The sequence below is a fragment of the Paralichthys olivaceus genome, chromosome 15 (assembly GCF_024713975.1).
Source record: "Paralichthys olivaceus isolate ysfri-2021 chromosome 15, ASM2471397v2, whole genome shotgun sequence".
In the NCBI taxonomy this organism is placed as follows: domain Eukaryota; kingdom Metazoa; phylum Chordata; class Actinopteri; order Pleuronectiformes; family Paralichthyidae; genus Paralichthys; species Paralichthys olivaceus.
Window position 1 is genome coordinate 20929304 of NC_091107.1, and position 20602 is coordinate 20949905.

The 20602-nt window shown below is 40.8% G+C and overlaps 1 protein-coding gene across 5 annotated transcripts in view; it reads right to left on the reverse strand.

Moving 5' to 3' along the window:
* Positions 1-20602, reverse strand: part of arhgap32b (Rho GTPase activating protein 32b) — a 98626-nt gene that overhangs the window by 63325 nt on the left and 14699 nt on the right. For 3 of the 5 annotated variants that reach the window (XM_020085759.2, XM_020085755.2, XM_069510202.1), the window contains one exon: positions 9904-10189. In XM_020085759.2, the coding sequence (XP_019941318.2) occupies positions 9904-9998 (95 nt within the window). In that variant the 5' untranslated portion in view covers positions 9999-10189. The remainder of the gene's footprint in view (positions 1-9903; positions 10190-20602) is intronic. The other 2 variants (XM_020085758.2, XM_020085756.2) reach the window with 1 other exon arrangement.

The following is a 20602-nucleotide window of genomic DNA, read 5'->3' on the forward strand; positions in this document are numbered from 1 at the left end:
CCTGTCTCTGCTATTAGGCTTCCTCCTCGCTGAATGTCTGACTCAACATGTGCCCAACCCCAAACAGAAATCCTGTGGGTGATATGCTCCATATATTTCAATATTTCAACACAGTTGTCACAGCCAGTTTAGCACAGGTCTTTCTTCCTCACATCAACTAACAGCTTTGAGGGAGGATGAGATAAACCACTGTCACAGTCACCAGCGGCAACTCACGACTGCACCACAGCACTCATACAGCTGCTTGTCTGTTTAAAACAAGGCAGGATATATTATATTAAAACCAAACCTAAATGTTTAAAAAAAAAATGGGCAAGCGTAGATTCTTGGGTTTATCACTGAGATGAGGTGCACGTATATTAGGTATTTAATATTAACAGAGTAAGCTAACATTGAAGTATATTAATAATGATTTGCAGATTTTCTGTAATAGATCAACTTCTCTAATCTATAAAATGTATTTTTAATAAGCAGAGAGCTTTACGAACACACAAGAAGACAAAGGAATAAAGTAAATGCTCATACCTGATGCTAAACCAAGGTAATATTTAGCATTTCAATCATTCGAACAACCAATTTTCTGCAGCCTCCACCACAAGATACAGGCTGTAGGTCCTCACTGATACATTTTAGCTTCAAAAAGCGACACCGTGGTTATGTTTATGCCTGGCGTTCATACTACTCTGTCGTTTGTAAGCCCCTACAACACCTTGACATTTGGAAACACTGCTGACTGAAGTTTTATTTCTCAAACTAAAACATCTGCATAGACAGAAACTGAGACTCTTGAATACAAAGACACTCACTGTAGAATGGGCAAAGAGGAATTCTGATATGTCACAGAGATAATTTGGTTTGAAAAAAAAAACAAAAATGTATTTCTGTGGATGCAGTTCAATCAGCACCTTTCTTGAAGAACTAGTTTCGACAAAAATTTACATAAGGGAGAATTTATAACAGGTCTGTTGTCAGAGTGCATTCGGTTTAATTTGTTGGTCCTTGTTGGTACATAAATAAATGGATATAAAGCTAATATAAACCTAACTTCATCATATTGACCATCTCTTTTAACTTCTTGGACTGGTTGGTAACCAAGCTTATTAAGTCCTTTCTAGCCCTTGGCAGGTTGATAGTGTATTCATATGTTATGTGTTTGTGTTTCTGTTGACAGATCAGTAATCAACGACAACAGCAGACAGAGAATGAGCCCAGAATGGCAACTGAGAGCAAAAAGGATTTTCTTCCCCATTTATCATCATCATATGTGAGAAACAGAAATGCCACCTTGCGAGCTTCAATCTGAAATTCAGACAGTCAGTTTAAACCCTAATAAACAGCACGGATCCATTCAAGAGACCAGACATGAATAAAAGCACCAGACGAAGGCAACAAGATCTGCCAGCTTGGGTGGCTGTGATGAATGTTTATAAGAGCAACTCTTGAGAAGAGCATTGCATGTTGTCTGCACTGGACTGAACACACATGGATATGTGCCACCTTTAGAACTGCCAATAATACCCACCAGAGAATAATGTGGCACCGGTCTGATGAAAGAGATATCCGGTTAGTGATGACTAAAGCTGAGGAAGCGGAGCACCTCTTGTTCTTCTCCAGGAGAATAAATTAGTTCCGTTAAAAGTGTTATTTGTAGTAAATAATTTATTCACAAGGAGTAAACTAGTGAAGCAGTCCTTATGAATTGGCTGTCTGAATAATGAAAGTGTTCACTTTTGAAGTGGAATTCAACATATGAACACTATCTCCCCTACTGGTAATGGGAGTCAATAGCCCTTTTTTGTAGGTTTACCTGCATATATCTGCTGGGTGTAACAGAGGTGTAACTAGACTTTTAATCAGGTATGAGATGCACCTTAAAAGAGTAGTAAACATATTCAGAAACCAATAACAATCTGCTGTGCATCATTACTAAAGAAGCTCCAAAATCCCTGCTCGATACAGTGTTAGTTCCTACTTGCAGACTCTGGCTGAGGTACTGACAGAATTTCTGAGGTTAAGACTCAAGCTTGGTTTTCATGGTCACTAAAGACATTCAATCAATGTCAGGGAAAGGTTGTGCTGTCCTGCAGAAAACAACAGCGGGGAAGCATGAGTTTAAGGTTTCTGCCTTCTAAGGCCTTTTTTAGGAAAACAAATGCAGTGCTTTTTAAGACCTTTCACTCCCTGCAGATACCTTGAAGCATAGAGCAGAGACTCCTCTGGACTCCTGCTGTCTGAACCCTCGAAGTCTTCCTTTGCTGGGATATGAGCAAGACTGAGGAAAGGTGAATGGCAGATATACTTGTTAGCCTGTCAAAACTGACCATGCACAACATGTCAGCATCCCTATAACAACACCTCTGTTAGTGTCTGCGCTGGACTTGCGTCACTGTTGCCTGGTAAGAGATGCTTTTGTCGATACAGAGATCCGACTCTGTATCAGTTTTGATGTTAGCTGTGTATTTGCTCTTAATCAGTACAATTTAAAACTAGCATGCAATTGTTATAATAGCATTTTGAATCTCATGATGACATTATAATAATATTATTGGGTAATCTTCAGTACGCCACTCATCAAATATCTTAATAAATGTAAGCTATAGAGTACAGTGTAAAGTTTACAAACATGTTCACAAGGGGTGTAATGGTACATGTATCCAAACCAACATTTTTCAGTTTGGGCCTTTCGGTTCACACGCATGTGTACCTAATGAATGCAGCGAGTCCACGTGCAAAACTTATTTGTGTGCATACGGGTCTCAAATTCCGAGGGACAACTTTAGCGAAGGCCCGGATGTGCTGTCGGCTCCGGGTCATGGCGACCACAGACAAACAGTGTGAGTAGACCCTCCCTCATCATTTAAGTCTGCTGTGTGGGAACACTTCAGTTTCACAGTCAACTATGATGACGATAGACATAGACGAGTGGATCATACAAAAGCCGACATTGCGCAGCTGCTATCGGACAGGTAGCTGGTAGCACATCGAACATGCTGACACCAGAGTGATGTCCACTTACATTGGAAATAACATTAGTGGGACAAACGAGTTCAGTTCAAACCCAGCTCCCCGCGGCGTAAAAGTTGCCGCCTGCAAATAATTAAGACTGTGTTGAAGCAATAACGAGCAACATAGCTGTTTTTATAGCTGCTGACATGTGAACATTCTCTGTTGAAAACAGACACTGAAAGTAACTGAGCCCCATCACGAAGTTCCCCCTCGTCAACATTTCAGCCAGCAAGTCACACCAGCCCTTTATAAATCTGTCCCCAGCGTGAGAGTGTTCTCCACAGTGGGAGACATTGTTAATATCAACAGGGCATCAAACCCTCTCTGCAATCAATGTTGACAAGTACATTTTTTCGAATAAAAAAAATGAAAATACTAATAAACTGTGCCAAAAACGTACCGAACCGAGTGACCTCAAAGCCAAGGTACGTACCAAACAATGATTTTTATGTACCGTTACACCCCTAACGTTGACTTCTAAACAAGGGGCAGCTGTGGCTCAGGAGGTGTGGTCCATCAACCAAGCAGTTGGTGGTTTGATCCCCGGCTCCTCCAGCCTGAATGTGACTTGTGGTGGAAAAGCTCTATATAAATAGTCCATTAAACAAATAGTTTTATCTGAATGATGGGATAAAATCAAATGAACCATAGCCAATTAAGTGTTTATCTGATTCTGTGTAGAAACAATATCAGAGGTTTGTAATAATGTTCACAGGTCAGGAAAACGTGACATAATGTCTTCAAACCATTCAGCCCTAAAGGTTAACAGGTTGAAATGGTCTAAGGATACATGTGTCCAGGGTTATTGTCCTGAACACAATTAAAAGTCAAATCTTCTGTGGAACCTGCACACGAGTAATTTCCACTGCAGATGTAAAGAGTTTTGGAAAGCATCAAGCAGTAATGAATAGAGATGAAAGAACATGGAGGGAGCTCTGCTATTAGTGGGCAATGCAGAAGATTTCCACCTTATGCATGCTCTGGATCTCGCCCACTGTCTCTCCAGTCAGCCAGCAGTTTAACGCCTAGCCCTCCGAGGCAGTTTATCTGTCCCCCATACGGGACATCAGGCAAGACAGGCAGACCATTTTCCATCTAATTTTCCATTTCCATTTGGATATTTACACCAGTGACAAAATAAATTGATGTCGTCCTACATCGGGTCACTGGGAGTAATGTATATCTCCACTCAGCAAACGAAGGCATGGATCCAATGGACAGCTGTATTAGTAACCATTCACTGAACAGCAGCATGGTTGTTGTAAGGCATTGATTACAAGAGAAAAGGCGTGAAAGCTATATGCAAGTAACCTAATTGCTTTTCCTGGCACAAACGCAGTGCATGATGTATGCGGGGAAGAGTGGTGGACAGGATGTTATGGGTTTGGGATAAATTGATCTCAAGAATTATAACAAAAAAACTAGCAAACAGACAATATTGATGATTAAATAAAGAGTCATTTCTGATAAATGCACAGTGGATCCAAGTATTCAGACACACTTCAGACTTTGAGACACACTTTTTGTATGGTAAATTAAATTTTAGCCAATAACTACACTCAATAACCCATTAAGACAGACATTTTTATCCAGCAAATCTATCCACTATTTGCAGAAATCTTTGTCAGTCTGACAGTGGCTCACATATATCCATTCATCTTATCGGCTTCACACTTGTGTTAAGTCGATTTTTGTGTACTTGGGACATGTAATATGTTCAACATTAATAAAATTGGAATAAAATGGCGACCAGCGCTCTGTTCATCTGTCATCACAACAACAGCTTCATGACAACAAGCTCATTCACATCAGCTGCAACAACAACTGATTCTCCATATCCAGTTTGGAACAAACAAGTGAACAGCTCTTTGAACAGCAGCAGTGGCTTCAGGGTTCTGTGGACGTCAATTACTGCAGGTGACACTTTTACAGTTTCAGATATAAAGCTGCAACCAACATTACCACAGGCCAAGCCAAGCAAACAGCCCATTACAAGCAGACAGGTTTATTATGTGCACTGTGCTAGTTTACTAAAAATAAGAAAATGAAATAATTTACAAAAACATTCAGACTCTGTGGACTCAGACTGTGGCTCCCCAAATTGTAGTCAGTTGCATCCTCTTTGCTATTTTATCTTTGAGATGTATTAACAACTTGACTGGAGTCCATCTGTTGAAAACTGAGTTGTGTAGACTGATGTTGATTTTTTTTTATTTTAAATGTATTTAATTTAAAAGTGGAGACAGCAGAGAGATCTGTAGCAAAAATATGCATGCAGTCTGTTCTGATGAAGACAGGAAACAAATCAAACAGTTTCCCTTTTTCAACATTTAAAAAAAGGTATTGTTACCATCCCCCAATCCCAGTAGACAGAAAGCTAAAGTCGGCACTTCCAAACTGCAGCATAAGCAGCCAAACCCACAAACAGGCCTCGTGGAAATGTTTCCTCAAACCCCTGCAACAGTCGCCTCCGTCTGCCTTTTCGGTCATTACCCTATATGATAAGAACTTAAAAAGAAGCAGGGACACAGAAATGCAGCTTCATATTTTACACTGAATGAAATTATGGCAGTTAGAAATTGGGACAAAACTTGCAAGCACTTGAAAATGATTGACTCTGGGTAGAATGTGTTATCTCAGCTTTATGAAGAATGCAGGGGAAAAGTGGAACAGCAGCTTTACACACTTTGCCACCACTCCCGAACAAAACTAATGTATATCTCGACATTCCAATTAAAAGATGCCCTGGAGCTTTCTTGCAAACAATTTACAATGAACATTAAAGCTGAACGTGTTTCCTTCCTTATTATCATGGTGTATAATATATATATTTAACAGATCACTATAAAAAACACATACTATATGATGGTAGTCATACATTTTCACCAGTTCAACAGGATATATACAAATATTATGTATGAGTTCTGTTTTAACATGCCTGTCATTACATATATGTTATTACCCAACAAATCCCTCTCTCTCTCTATTTTTCATCATTCAGACGATGCTTTGTGTTCATGCACCCAGATGCAGACAAGAGAACATGATGGCAACACGAACAAACATGGAGGAGAGTGAATTTGATACAGAACTTTGGAATTCTGAACAGGAGACAAACTGACCAGGCAAAATAAAACAAGGAGCATTTTAGAGGGAATACTTCTGTCGCATGGACGCGGTTTGGGTATGACAAGTCTGAAACGGACCAAAAATATACTTACATACTTCGTTAATTATGCCCCACAACAGACTCCGAAAACCACTAACCTCTTTTGCCACCTACATAATGTATACAACAAGAGAGCCAAAAAGGCGCTGAGGCAAATCATCAAGATGGAAGGAGACAACTGCTGCTGTTGCAACTTTCAACTGCAATGACATGGACCTAATTTACTCGGTCAAGAAAAGATCTGATTAACAGGAAACAATACTTATGTATGATTATCTGGATAGAAGATTTGCAGCCCTGGTCTGAAGAAACATCCACTGTAAGAGGCCACATACATTTTATGAACTCATTCTGAGAATGCAGTGTGTGGCAACTCATTCGATGAAATGATTTATCATCTATAAATTATCCATTAGTTATACTTAAAATGCTCAGAGTGACACTGAACAACAACAGTACTACAGAGAGAATTTTACACCTCCACAGCAAGTGAGACACAAGCAACTGTCATCACCCCAAATTAAATTACATTTCTCTGTGTGGATCTTGTGTCGACTTTTAATCTATCAAGTGATTCTGTGCGAATCAGTTCTCCAGTGATTTCGTATTGCAAAGCCATCAAGGGACTTGCAAGAGATAGAATTATGTTAAATATAAAAGCATCACAGATGGAATATGAATCGGGCTCTAATAGTTCCTGCCTGATAAACACCGTCATCTTTCAAACTCTCCCTTGTTTTTAACGCAAACCCGATGACGTCACTACAGCTGCTTTCAGACATGCACTGAACTCCGCAGATCCTCAGTGCATGTGTGAACGCCAATGTCCGAGTGAGAGGCTCACACCTGGCCTCCTAGTATAAAGTCCGTAGAGATCCAGAAAAGGTAGATGTGTGAACACAGCAGGGGATACACTGCGGGATTCACCATAAGCGAGTGGGGGGGTTTGATGACTCTACTAACATGCGACAGATGCAAAAATGAAAAAAAAACCCACAAGAAAACAAATATCATCGGGTGAAAAAGTGGTGTCATAAACGTAGAGGACACTGACAAAAGAGTGTGTGGTGATTAGGAGCCGACAACAGTGTCGAGGTGCAGTAAACATGATCACGTGATCTCCGCAGTGAAGTTAATACATCACGTCCTGCCTTTGTCTGCTGCAAACCGGCAGCTGCACCTCTTGCCTAAATAACGCGGAGGAATCGATGCTGTTGTGAACGTGTCTGTGCAGAGAACCTCCTGCTGTGTTGCGCATGGATGAAAGGCAAACTGCAGGTGACGTCAGTAGCCAATTCTCCGGAGGTCATGTCTGAAAACGGCTTCAGGCATAATTTCACACTCAGAGCCACAGAAAATATTTCCCAACTCTCCACAGGCTCATTGGCACTAGCAATAACGACTTAATTGATCGTTGTTTGTAAATGTAGTGATCAAAGAAGAATTAAACAGAAATCATAATGGATTGATGAAGCTTGATGAGCAGACCAATGTAAAGTGACAACATAATTTATCTTATATTCCTGAGGTGCTAACCTCAAAAGAAAGAAACATCATTGCCACTGTAGATATTTAACCAACAAATTACCAACAGTAAATCAGCTGCCTGTGTAGGTAAGTGAATGCTACAACCCAAGCAGCCTGCGCAAACCTGAAATTAGGAGCTCCGTGATCTACTTAGTTCTATATTCATGGGAGCTTATATGCTGGCGTGGGCCTCCTCCTTAAGAGGACACTGTTGTCTACTCATCTGTCTTACAGAATTAGTGAAACACAAACTATCCTCTTTTACAGCGTTTTCATTCTGTCTGTGTCCCTTCCTGGGGGCCCATGTCCCCTCTCTGCTCTCCTCAGTCCTGGCTGCAGATCCACTTCTGTCCACCACAATTCACAGGACAACTTATAATTGATTAGTCCTGTCCAATCGCCAACGTCTATGTCCTCTCTGATTAAAGAAATACTCTACTGCAATGGACAACAGATTGAGAACACACACATCCCTGTGTGTATTTACTGAACATGATATCATCAATATGGAATTTAGCAGAAGGGAGACATTCTCCTTCTCTTCTTTATCTTCCTCTTTTATTGTCTGTTTTACTCCTTTCTCTTCTTTTCACTCACTCATTTTCAATAATGTTGGACTGCTGTCTAATGTATGCTAAGCTGCTGCTGCCATGGTAACCCCGGTGCAGGATTTAGACCCAGTTCAGGACTGGAGGGGCGGTGTGTGAGGGAGGAGGTGGAGGGGCTGAGCAGCCTTAAATATAATCCCCCCCTTACCCTCCAAAAAAAGATAATGCACAGCTGGACACATTCGCCAAAACAGACAGCTGTACACGTGTTCTGCCCCTCACAGACACATACGCGCGCGCACACACACACACCACTAATCCAGCAGTGGGGAAAAAAGCAACATCATGCTGCCGAAGCAGTTATGTAGGGGAATCAAGTCATTGGCTACCGGCTTGGATGGCATGTGAACAGGTGTAGATGCACATGGATCTTTCGGCATATTTCAGAGAAGGCTGGTGAAAATGTGTCCTCGCCAGTGAGAGCATGAGTGGTGACTCACAAATATAGTAAGGAAATGACGAGTAAATGAGTCACAGCCTTCATTTCCATCCCTGATTGTACTGTAATGTGTCAAAGGAGATCCCTGGGATGTGTGAGTTAGACATCATCGGCAGAGTAGCAACTGAAATATAGAAGAGATGAGTGATATCCCAACAGCACCTACTAGCTGATGACAGAGCTTGACGTGCACAGGTGAAAATGTGGTGAAGCACCTAACTACGAAGATGAAGTGTTTGTTGTGTGTGCGTTTCTCGTCTGCACGTGACAGTGATGTTTTCCCTAAAACATCCCTGTGAACCATACATGTGTACTAGATACACCTTAGTGCACGTGTTTCTGTGAAGGCATATGCTCAAGGGTGTGTGTGTATGTGTGTGTGTCTCGCAGTGCTTGGGCATGTGGGTGTACAGCTGTAGCAATGACGTAACTGGCTGAAAGCTTATACACTTGGCCCCGCTGTGAAGGTAGTGGTCGCTGGAGCTGGGAGCTGCTGGGCTCCGTGGGCAAAGGAAATCTGAATGAGGGGTTTCCAGCAGTGACAGCCAGTGATGGCAGTTACCTAGTTGCTATGGGTTGATGGGGTGTGGGTGGGGGTTAAGTAGGGGGTGGGGTGGTGACTGTGCAAACTCACCCTATCGGCTCAGCTATAGCTCAGGCACGTCTACCGATGCCTCCCCCTCCTCCTCTGCATGCGCATTCCCTGGTGTCATTTCTCCTTGAGGCATGGAGGGAGCCAAGTAACACCCCCCCACACTTTCTATCATCTACACACACTTCAGGCACATGCACAAATACACATAAACACGCACACTCTACACTGACACGGAGGCAACCCCAAACCAGATTCTTCAACTGTCAAGACCGGAGCAGAGACTTCACATACAGTGAGTGTATTGAAAGGGAGGAAGACACACACATGCAAAGAAAGCATAAGAAGGCTGGCTTTCTGTGTGGTACTGCAAACGCACATAAAAACTCACACACACTCATATACTCTCCATGCCCTTACTATAACTAAAAACTAATCGCCTTATCAAACCACAACCTAAGGTGTGGTCTGTCTTTCTAAACATACACACACTACTCCCCTCCTCACTCTGATCGTAAAACATTTGGGGCAGTCCATTCCTCAGGGTGTGCACGGGGCTTACCTGTCCAAGATGTCATGGCTGGACGTGGTTGTGGCTCCCAGCAGTCCTAGTGCTGCACTCCCCACAGCTGCGGCAGCCCCGCTGCCTGCCTCCATGATACTGACTCACTGCAATGAGCAGCCTGCCAGAGAAGCAGAGAGGGAGGGGGAGTGAGTGTGAAGAGGTAGATCAGGAGGGAGAGAGACGAATGAGGTAAAACAAATCACATATAGAAGCAAGAGGGAGGATGACGAGGGATAAAAGCGGAGAGAGAGGAATGTGGGGAATAATGAGAGATTAGACAAGACTGTGAAAAAAAAGAGATGTGGAGCGAAAATGTTAAAAAAAAGAAATTTAGCAGAAAGATTGACATGGGACAAGAATGAGAGAATAGGGTAGGGGGGGAGAGAGAAAAAAATAATTAATTGTGTGTGTAGTACTCTGTAGATCAAATAAGTCATGCTGATGGAGCTTTGCAAGGCAGGATTTCACTTCAGTGTGAACACATGGAGATTCTGGCACATTACATTCCTGTGTGAGTCAACAGTCAAACACCAACACTGGCTGCCCTGCCGTCCTGTGGTGGTTCTGCTCTCTGAAGACTCTACCCTCCTCACACCAGCCATTCAAAGGACCTTTTTTTTTTTTCATCCACATATTATGTCAAATACCTTTTTTTTTTGTATCCCCGCCCCCCCACCAGCACAGTGTTCAGACATTCCATGAAACAGATGAGGTTAAGTGTATCAACTTAAGTCCTTGTCATTCCTCCAACAGTTCTACAATATTCTATCACTTTTTTATTGTTTGTGTGCTGGAAGTTGTGTGAGGAGTTTGTTTACACAGTCTTCGGTGCAGAGTAAAAACTTTGAGTTCATCCTACCTGGTTTATCTGCAGTGTAGATTTTGTTATAATTTTTTCATCAATTCAAACTAAATTTGCTGTATTACTGTTCACGTGTGGCTTATATGCAAGACTGAACGATTTACTTCATCCATTGCATGTCGGCTATTTCAGAGGTCTGTTAAACAACCCATCTTCAAACCCAAGTTCAGAACTTTTCAAAATAAAATATCTGCAATTGAGCTCGATGCGAAGCATTGCTGCAACAACATAGTATAACTTTAATTTGAAAACATTATTCAATTTTATATTATTACTGAAAGTATAGCGTGTCAAAATTGCAGCAAACTGGACAATTTACTATAAACATGCCATGTGTGAAGCCGATAAGTTTGTGAGATGTGCTTTCCACAGATACAGCCAGCCGTTTGTGGAATTAGTGGGTATAACTTTTCATTCCAGAAAAAGATAGCTGAAAAAGTCCTTATTCTAACCCCAATAGTACAATTTCTAATCTCTGTGCTCAAGCATAACTTATTCATTACTGACTAATTCCTCTCCCTTTAAAAACCAAAACTCATGAAGCCAAAAGATCAAAACATATTTAGAACATTTAACGCAGCTCTCTTGTTCATCCGCATGGAACTACTCTGTTGATCCAGTGAGGGTTCAAACAGAGAGCTTGTTTTTTTCGCATTTGCATCAGCATGTACTGTAGAAGTGCTTTAGGGCTGAAAGTAATGGGTATTTTCATTATTGATTAACCTGCTTCGTCTTGATTGTTCAACTAATTAGTCTGAAAATATCAGGAAACGGTTTTTAAAATGCCAAATAATTCCCTACAATAAATCAAATATCAGTCAATCATTTTGTGTTGAATCAACGTATTTCAGCCCTTAGGTTAAAAATGTAATGCATTAATTGCCAGTATTCTTAAACTGTGGTATAAATCAGTCAATACTGTGCTTTCCACCCAAAACGTACATTGGTTTTTGTTGTTAAAAACTTAATTTGGTAACTGTGATTAAAGTGGCTTTGGGATGATCAACAGCGCTCATCTCCAACCCAGTGAATCATTACTGTCCCGGTAATCACAGCAGAGAACGCCCTCTCGGGTATTATTGCTATAACGCGACCCACTGCAGGACAACCTCCCAATGAAATCCAAATGTCACGTTGTGAGCAGACGAAAATTGATGACAGGAACACAGTGGTAATGACCCAATAAAACAGTGGAGGAGAGAAGAGTCAGTGTAGCCCGTTTTCCGAGGCAGTTGACGGCTATGAGCTGTAATCCCAGGAGGATGACGCAAAGAGCAGAGAGATGGAGGGAAGGTGGGAGTGCGGCGCAGGAGGAGAAAGCGTAGGAGGACAGGATCCTCACAGGCCACACTGATGCGGCTGGATCTACCTCTGAGGGAAACTTACTGGCACACATCGTCCCCGGAGATTTCTTTGGTGTGCAATTTAGTCAAGACAGCACCATAGGTAACGACAGACATAGACCTGAGGGGTTGCATTACAATACAGTAAATGCCATTTATCTTTTCTGAAAATTCTGATATTTACCATGAATTCCTCTAAAATGCAAATGTTACATCTTTAAGAAAAATTGAAGTCAAAGTCATTCAGGGATCTTTGTTCCAAAAATAACGAGGCAATAAAATGAATCATGACTGATTAAGCCTGGCTCCTGACTCATTAGAAACTAATGCGTCGCCTTCTTTTGACCCTGAGATTGTCTGCGGCATAAGAATATCCAGACATCCCAGCTGTCCAAGAGTCTGGGTGGAAAGATTATCAACTGCTGTGGCTCTATATGAGCTCAGTACAAGAGTTAATCGATTTAAACCAACACCATATTGACCAGACAATGACAGCACATGGTGATATCGACTGCTGTGTGTGAGTGTCTGTGCTGTAAGCTTTAAGGCTGGGAGAGTTGTGGACACAGGCACAGGCTGTGTTGAAATTCATCTCATGTCCTGGGCCACTGTAAACTCTTGCTCTTAAATCAACCACAAATACAGAAATACACGCACGCACGCACACGCACACACACACACACACACACACACACACACACACCTTACTTCAAGTGTGTGTTTTTGTGCACCAGTACCTGCACGTATATGTTGTGGGTGTGAAATTACATATCTCATTGGTTATTTCTGAGTAGAGAGGAATGACGTGTGTGTTAGTTAAACCAGAAAGTAAGTGGTGTGTGTGTGTGTGTGTGTGTGTGTGTGTGTGTGTGTGTGTGTGTGTGTGTGTGTTGGTGTCCCAGGCAGACAAGACAAAGCAGGCTGAGCTTCCCACAAATACCTGATGCAGCAGAAAACCCATGAAATGGCCGACCTTGACAGAAGACAGAGCTTCAGCTTAGAGAAGATTAAAAATCAAAAGTTAATTGTCTCTACAAATGGTGCAAATATCCTTCATTCTCATCAGAGTGGCGGAATCAATGAAGACGAGCAAAACAAGACTGTAGCTCACCACAGGTTTGAGTCAGGAAATGTTCCTCGCCAGCGTTTGACACAGGCAGTATGCCAAAATACTTTTCCTAAATTAATTTTATATGATGACATGTCTGTTGGCCGTTTCCCCTCTGTTCTGTAATATTCCTGGCAGTGCGCTGTAGTAAAAGCAGTGGACAGACAGCTCAAATGGCTAGTGTTATTAGAAGTTTATTAATTTTGTCAACAAAAACTATGCGCCCGTCAATGTTAATTAAAGTGTTAAAAAATCCGGATCCGCTTCAGCAAGGAATGGGTTCCTTGGGTCATGCCCAACCGCTAAATACAGTTTCATGGAAATCAGTTAAGCGGTTTTTGAGTAATCCTGCTGAGAGACTGACAGACGGGCGGACAGAAATCATCACCGAGCCAAAATAAAAGTATTCATTAACAGACTGAAAACAGGACTACTTAAAAATATATATAATTTGAAAATAAAAAATATAATGTAATGTACTATATTTTTTGTCAACAATTACAAACTTCATTTTGAAGTGAAAGATGGGAGAGTGGACAAATGAGTTATTAGACCTACATGAATGTGTGACATCTCGTGGCTTGCCAGCGCCATTAGCCCTTTAAAAAGTGTTTAGTCAGTGAAGCCCAGTGAATCCTATGATAGGTTGAGCCTGGAAGGATCCACACATTGGATCCTTTAATTCTGGAAGCACACATTTGTGGGCAGTATTTGAAAGAGCCTTTGAAATGGGACAGCCTAGTCGCGTCATGGAATCTGTCTTCATATGCAGCCTCAAAAGGATGCAGCCTGTGAATTATAGACACATCTTATGACTAGTATCAATATGAAAACAGCCACTTTCAGCTAACCCTCACCATACACAAGGACCTCTGTCACCATGGTACCAGAATCCACAGACTACATGATGAGGTGAGACTAAGATATATTTGTTTTGTTGACTAAAAGCAAGCTAAATAAATAAAATCATTTGTGTCAATCGAAGACTTAAACTAAATCAGATGCTATGCTAAAACTCATACTGCATATAAACATACAAACATAAGAAATTAGATTTCGTATCATCTCTGTCTCCCAGTAAATTAAGCCTCATACTTAGTAACAGCGCAGCTCTGAAGCACTGCAGAAAGCACACAGGTTCTTCTACACGAAATCAATACTAGGAAGGCAAAGTTCAAGCACATGACCTCTTCCACTTTAAGACACTGAAGCTATAGAGATGAATATATAGACCTTTAGTTCAATTCTCTGATGACTGAAGGAAAAGTAATTTGACATTTCATTGGACCCAAACAACAGATAGTGTGTAGGGCTGAACCTATTGATTATTTTTTCAATTTATCTATTAATCTAACAATTAATTTTGTGATTAATCTAACGATTATTCTTTATTAGTAAAATTCAACTAACTTTCTGGAAATTTTAAAAACTGTTTAAATTCAAGTTTAGCCGTCTATTAAAAAATTTTTTTAAGTACACTACCAGTTGTATCAATGTCTGAATGAAATAAAATAAAGAAAGTACAATGTTTATTATTAATTCTCCCACTGAACTGGAAGGCACTCTAATAATAAAATTAATGTTCTTCTCTCATTTCAAGTAAAATAAGGTTCGCTTTTAAAAACAAAATAAAGAGCTTTCAATAAAAAAGGCATCTTAAAATAAAGTGCTTATTTTCTTCAAGTGAGTCCATGATTTGAATGTGCGCAGCAACCTTCCTTATGTCTAATTAAAAATGTTGCGTTTGCTGCCATGTCTTTCCATCACTGTTGACAGGCTGGTGACTTTCCTGCTACGGACTTAATGTCCATTCAGTTTTACTGATCTAATTCTCGAACCAATAAGGTCATGTGCTGCCTAAACATTGCAACTATTAGCAATTTGAACAACTGGCTTATCAAATATAAAGCAATGTGTCTATGACATTCATTCAGCTGTGGCAGCTTTCCGGGCCAACAATTCTCTGTGCTTCATACTGCACTATTTAGCAATGTACTGTCTATGCACTATACTTTATCAGCACTTAAATTTCACTGCAGTCTTTCAGTTTCTTGTCTTTTTTCAGGTTTATTTACTGCAGTGGGCTTATGTTGGGTAATGCTATTGATACCAAGTAAATCCTTCAAGGTTGATTCACAATAATAGTGGTTACATAATACATATATTTTAAATCGTTAAAAGTAACAATATCTTCCCAGTGACACAATTTTCATAATTTTGGCCCTTCATGCTACCACAATGGATCTGAAATAAAAATCATTGACATGCTATCGAAGTGCAGACTTTCAGCTTTAATTTGAGGGTATTTACATCAAAATTGGGGGAAGGGTTTAGGAATTGCAACAAGTTTCATAAAGAGACAAAGTAATTGGACAATTGACTCAAAAGCTGTTTCAATGAGCAGGTGTGGGCTATTCCCTCATTATTTCATCATCAATTAAGCAGATAAAGGGTCTGGAGTTGATTTCAGGCGTGGCATTTTCATTTGCATTAGCTATCACTGCAGTCCACAACATGCGGTCAAAGGAGCTCTCAATGCAAGTGAAACAGGCTGCGAAAACAGAAAAAATCCATCAGAGAGATAGCAGAAACATTCAGAGTGGCCGAATCAAGAGATCAATCACCTGATCTCAATCCGATCGAGCATTCACTCCACTTGCTTAAGACAAAACTTAAGGCAGAAAGACCTGCAAACAAACAACAATTGAAGACAGCTGCAGTCAAGGCCTGGCAAAGCATCACAAAGGAGGACACCCAGAGTTTGGGGGTGTCCATGGGTTCCAGACTTCAGGCAGTCATCGCCTGCAAAGGTTTCTCAAAGTATTAAGAATGAACATTTTATTTATGATTATATTTATTTGTCCAATTACTTTATTTCCCTTGAAGGGGGGGGGACTATGTAGGAAAATTGTTGCAATTCCCAAACCCTCCAATTTTGATGTAAAAACTCAAATTAAAGCTGAAAGTTATTTCAATTATTTCATTTCAAATCCATTGTGGTAGCATACAGGGCCAAAATTATGAAAATTGTGTCATGTCCAAATATTTCCAGCCGCATCATACACCTTTCCAAACTTTTAGTCTGTGTTCAAATCCTTCCAATCACATTTACAAGGCTTGGCTTTCAAAAGCATTGACAGTGACGGCAGCTATTCATTGTGAATGAGACCTGGCTTTGCAGCACTGCCTCCCCTGCTGAGCTCGACTGAATCAAAAAGCACCCAGCTCCACCAAGGGGAAGGTTGAGAAAGACGACAACCAGAGCCAGTTCGAGAATCTCAATCAGACCCAGACAATGAACATAAACTGTGACTTGAGAAGCAGAAGCTTTTATTATGAATATTCATTGTATTTTGTGGAGGATAAAATAAACTGTCTCGATTCCAACAGAAACAGAGGCATTGAGACGTTTACTACTCCACTGTATTAAGCAAAATGGATTTCCCAGTTGCTGGTGTCAGTAGAGTGTGCATGCAAATTGACAGATGATGGCACAGATCTACTGACCCACGAGAGGCCAAAGACAACCACTCAGATTTGAAGCCAAGGGAAGATCTATAGGTGAAAGCTGATGTTTCATATAGTCCCTCTCATTCATTGCATTGGTCCTTCCAAACTTCCACACCAGACACAACAAAGCAGATAGTGTGCGAATATTTTTAGAAAGATTTGATTTGAAAACGAAACTGTCAGCGTTCTTTGCGCAAGGATTAGAAAGCCCTGTTAGCCATAGAGGCTGGTTTAATACACTGGCATGTGGTCTGTTCTCTGGAGATGAAGCAGAAGTTTGATGAACGAGACATTTGGGTTAGCGTCAGGAAAGCTAATCTCACGGGCAGCAGAACATGTGAGGCTGCCAGTGCCAGCAGAGTATGGAGTTAAACCACTTGACGTCAGTACTTGTGTATAGGATGGGGACTGAATTCACTTTGCTTTGACTGTTGTTACATTTTTCATTATTGAAGAGGGACGAGAGGAAGCTATGCTGGGAGAATAGAGCTACTAAAATAGACCAGAGAGGAATATGCAAAATGAGGCAAATATCTTCACCCGAAAAGTGAAATACATCGCTCCACTGGGATACATCGTTCTACTTATTTACTACTATCCACTACTCTTTATGTGCATGTGTTTGTCTGTATGTAGAATGCATAAGTCTTTAAATTAAAACCGATATAATAAAGTGCAGTGTCGAATGTGTAATTTGGACACTTGATATATTCAGTGTTAATAAACAAGCAACCAGCACTCTGCAGCAGTAGTGGCTGGGATTCATTAACTTAAGTTATCAGTTCACGATAACGTCAGCAACAACTGATGGGCTCTGCAATACTGTGTTTCAGAAAGAAAGCTGCAACCGGCATTAGCACAGGCCAAGCAAACAGCCTGTTTCAAAATAGGCATGTTCAAAATGAGTGCTGCCCTAGAATGAAGGATGATCAAAATAACAACAAGGCACAGTGGGTGTATTCAGTCAAACTGTAAATAAGGGCTGTTATGAGAGAGTCATCTATATTTGCTACCTGGCTGGAGACAAAGGCTGTTTTGTCTCCAATGAGGCTAACCCCATCAGAATGATGGTTAGATTAGAATGAGACATAAACACAGGGCGAGTATGAGTTCATTAAAATATAATTTAATGTGTTGCGTATCCTTCAACCCACCCAAACCCTAAAACCCCCAGCAACCCCCAGAAAATGAAATATGAGTCACTTGGCCTCTTAGAAAAATGTATTAGAGTGAACACAATCTAATGCACTAAACAGGCAAAGTAGAGACAAGAGATGAACGACCTTGGAGCTGATTTAAAAGCTCTTGAGTAGAGCCGAGCACTAAAACTTGTCTTGATAATTAGCAGGCAAAAATCTGATAAGGTACACACTCACAACGGCGCCCCACGGGGCAACACACTTAGTGAATTAGAGGAGAAGATAACACAATTGAAGGTGAGATGTGGATCTAAATTACCATGATGAAAAATGAGCTAGTTGGAAAAGCAGAAATGACAGCAAGTAAATATACATGCACTCTAATGATGCAGATATAACCACGGTATGGTAATGATTTGGTTATTTTGATTGTCTCTTAAACACTCATGGGAAAAATGCCAGAACTAGGTCGGTTGTTAGTCTTTTAAATAACTCTAGCTACATTGGTTGGGCAACAAATTTGGTACTGAGGGTGAGAGTGACAGAGCATAAAGGGAAAGAGAGAGAGTGCAACTCTAACTTAAGTCCACGCTACAGATCAGTCACAGTGGCAGTAACGCACCAAAAACTGAAGAGGAGACTAATGCCACAACACAGTGAGGACAACAAGTAGACAAGTACAGAAAATGCTAAGTGCACTAGTTGTGATGTGAAACAGGTGTCAGATCTTCAAGGACAACAAGTCAACTCTGTGGAAACACGTTAAATTGCATAAGATCTTGCGATTATGTTAAAACATTATGTGAGATTTTGTAGTACGACTGAAACCAATAGAATTACACACTATTCCAGGAAAACGTATGCACTGTAAGAATATACAAGGAAATGCTGAAGTAGTGAAAAAAGGTACCACAGGGCACAGGAACTATATTCCATATCATTTCAAATGTGAGTGATACCTAACCTGGCATGCCCCGTACACTCCTATCTTTAGTTGTCTCCACTGTTTCTGCTCCTCTCATGCACACAGTCACATGATAACTCAGCTGTGAAGTAGTGTGCTTGGAAAAAGGAGTAGCTCGGCAAGTGGAGGGGGAAAAATTTAACTTTTTGTTTTTTAGCCAACAGCAAGACCTTATTCATATTAAAACAAATAACAGGTAACTGACAGGATATGAATTAAAAAGTGTGGTGAAACACTCAATAAAAAAATGTGGTCAACAAACCTGTTTTCCACACCTTAACCTGGGCGGCTATTAAAAAACTGTGTAAATGCCTTAACTGAGCCGTTATCTCAAACCTGGTATTGACAGGTTTTTATGTGTGTTTCAGATGACTAAAAGGTGCATGACAGTGATCAAGGAGAGGCACTAGCGACACACCATATTTATAAGATGATAATTATCTGGCTAGCTCACGTGAGAGAAACCAAAGAGCAACACTCAATGTACAATATGCTGACACAAGTGCAATAACCAGTACAAGATCCTGTTTACTGTAGACTGCTGTGAGCGGCCTCATCTTGCATGGGAATATCAAATGGACATGGAAATGAGCTCTGAAGGATTTAGGCGTAGTTGAATGTTGCTTAAAACTAAAATAGAGTATTTCTGAATAAAACAATTTGTTATATGGTTACACTAATTACACTAATGTGCAAATCTACACTGTTATTTGATCATTCTGCCACATGGTGAATGTCACTGAAAGATGCAGATTGTCCATCAGCACAGCTAAGAGGATTTCCTCGGTGCTGTTCCATTTTTGGGTCATTCTGGACAATCCTCTTGAGAGATTTTTTAAATTTTAAATGTGTTTTCCTCTCAAATACAGTCCATACATTGTAAATATGTCAAGCCTTTGATCCCTGTGTGTCCCCAGTTACCGCTTGACCTTGTGTCTAGTCAAATGAGGAATGTGCTTGCTCATGGATAGGCATGAACATTTATTGGGGTGTAGAATGGGAAGTAACATTATGGAACTATTTATATCACCTTTACAGCTTCACAATCATAGTGATGGTAAACGCTGACTTTTAAAAAGGAAGAATGGTGCCTCTTTCATTCCCACTCTATGCCCCAAACACATGTTCTTGCATTATATAACTTTAGCTGCTTTCAGAAACGCACTGTACTTCGGATATCTCCTGGAACTATCCGGACGGGCTGCATGTGAGAATGAAAATGTCAGGATGTGGACATTTTCCAGAGTTTCTCCTGCCAGCCTGCCAGTGAGAAATCTGGATCATGTCCGAGTGAGCCCATGTGAGAATAAAGCCATATTATTATCAGAAGGATTCAGTCGGGAGTGGGCAGGCGATGATTTTTCGAATATGCAACAGATGCAAAACTGAAAACTAAAGTGATATACATGTATAAGACTCCGAAGACCTTGAAACAACCCTGAGTTTTGAGAGTTTTTGGTAAAACGCTGGTACTAGTGTAAATGTGCTTTTAACAAAAGCTGGTGATCTCCACAGCAGACTTCATACATTATGTCCTGCCTCCTGCAGGCTCTGACCATATGCCATTCCTTGTCTGATGGAGATGTTCCTGTTGTTGTGAATGTGTCTGACTCAGAGAATCCCCTGCTGCGTATTCTATTATGTGAAAGGCAAACTCTGGAAAATGACCGAACAATGGGTTCATGTCTAAAAATGGCTTTTGGTGAGTGGGTGCAATCTCATAGTGTCCAACTGAATGACAGCCACAGACAGCAGTTTAAGCTGCTGGAA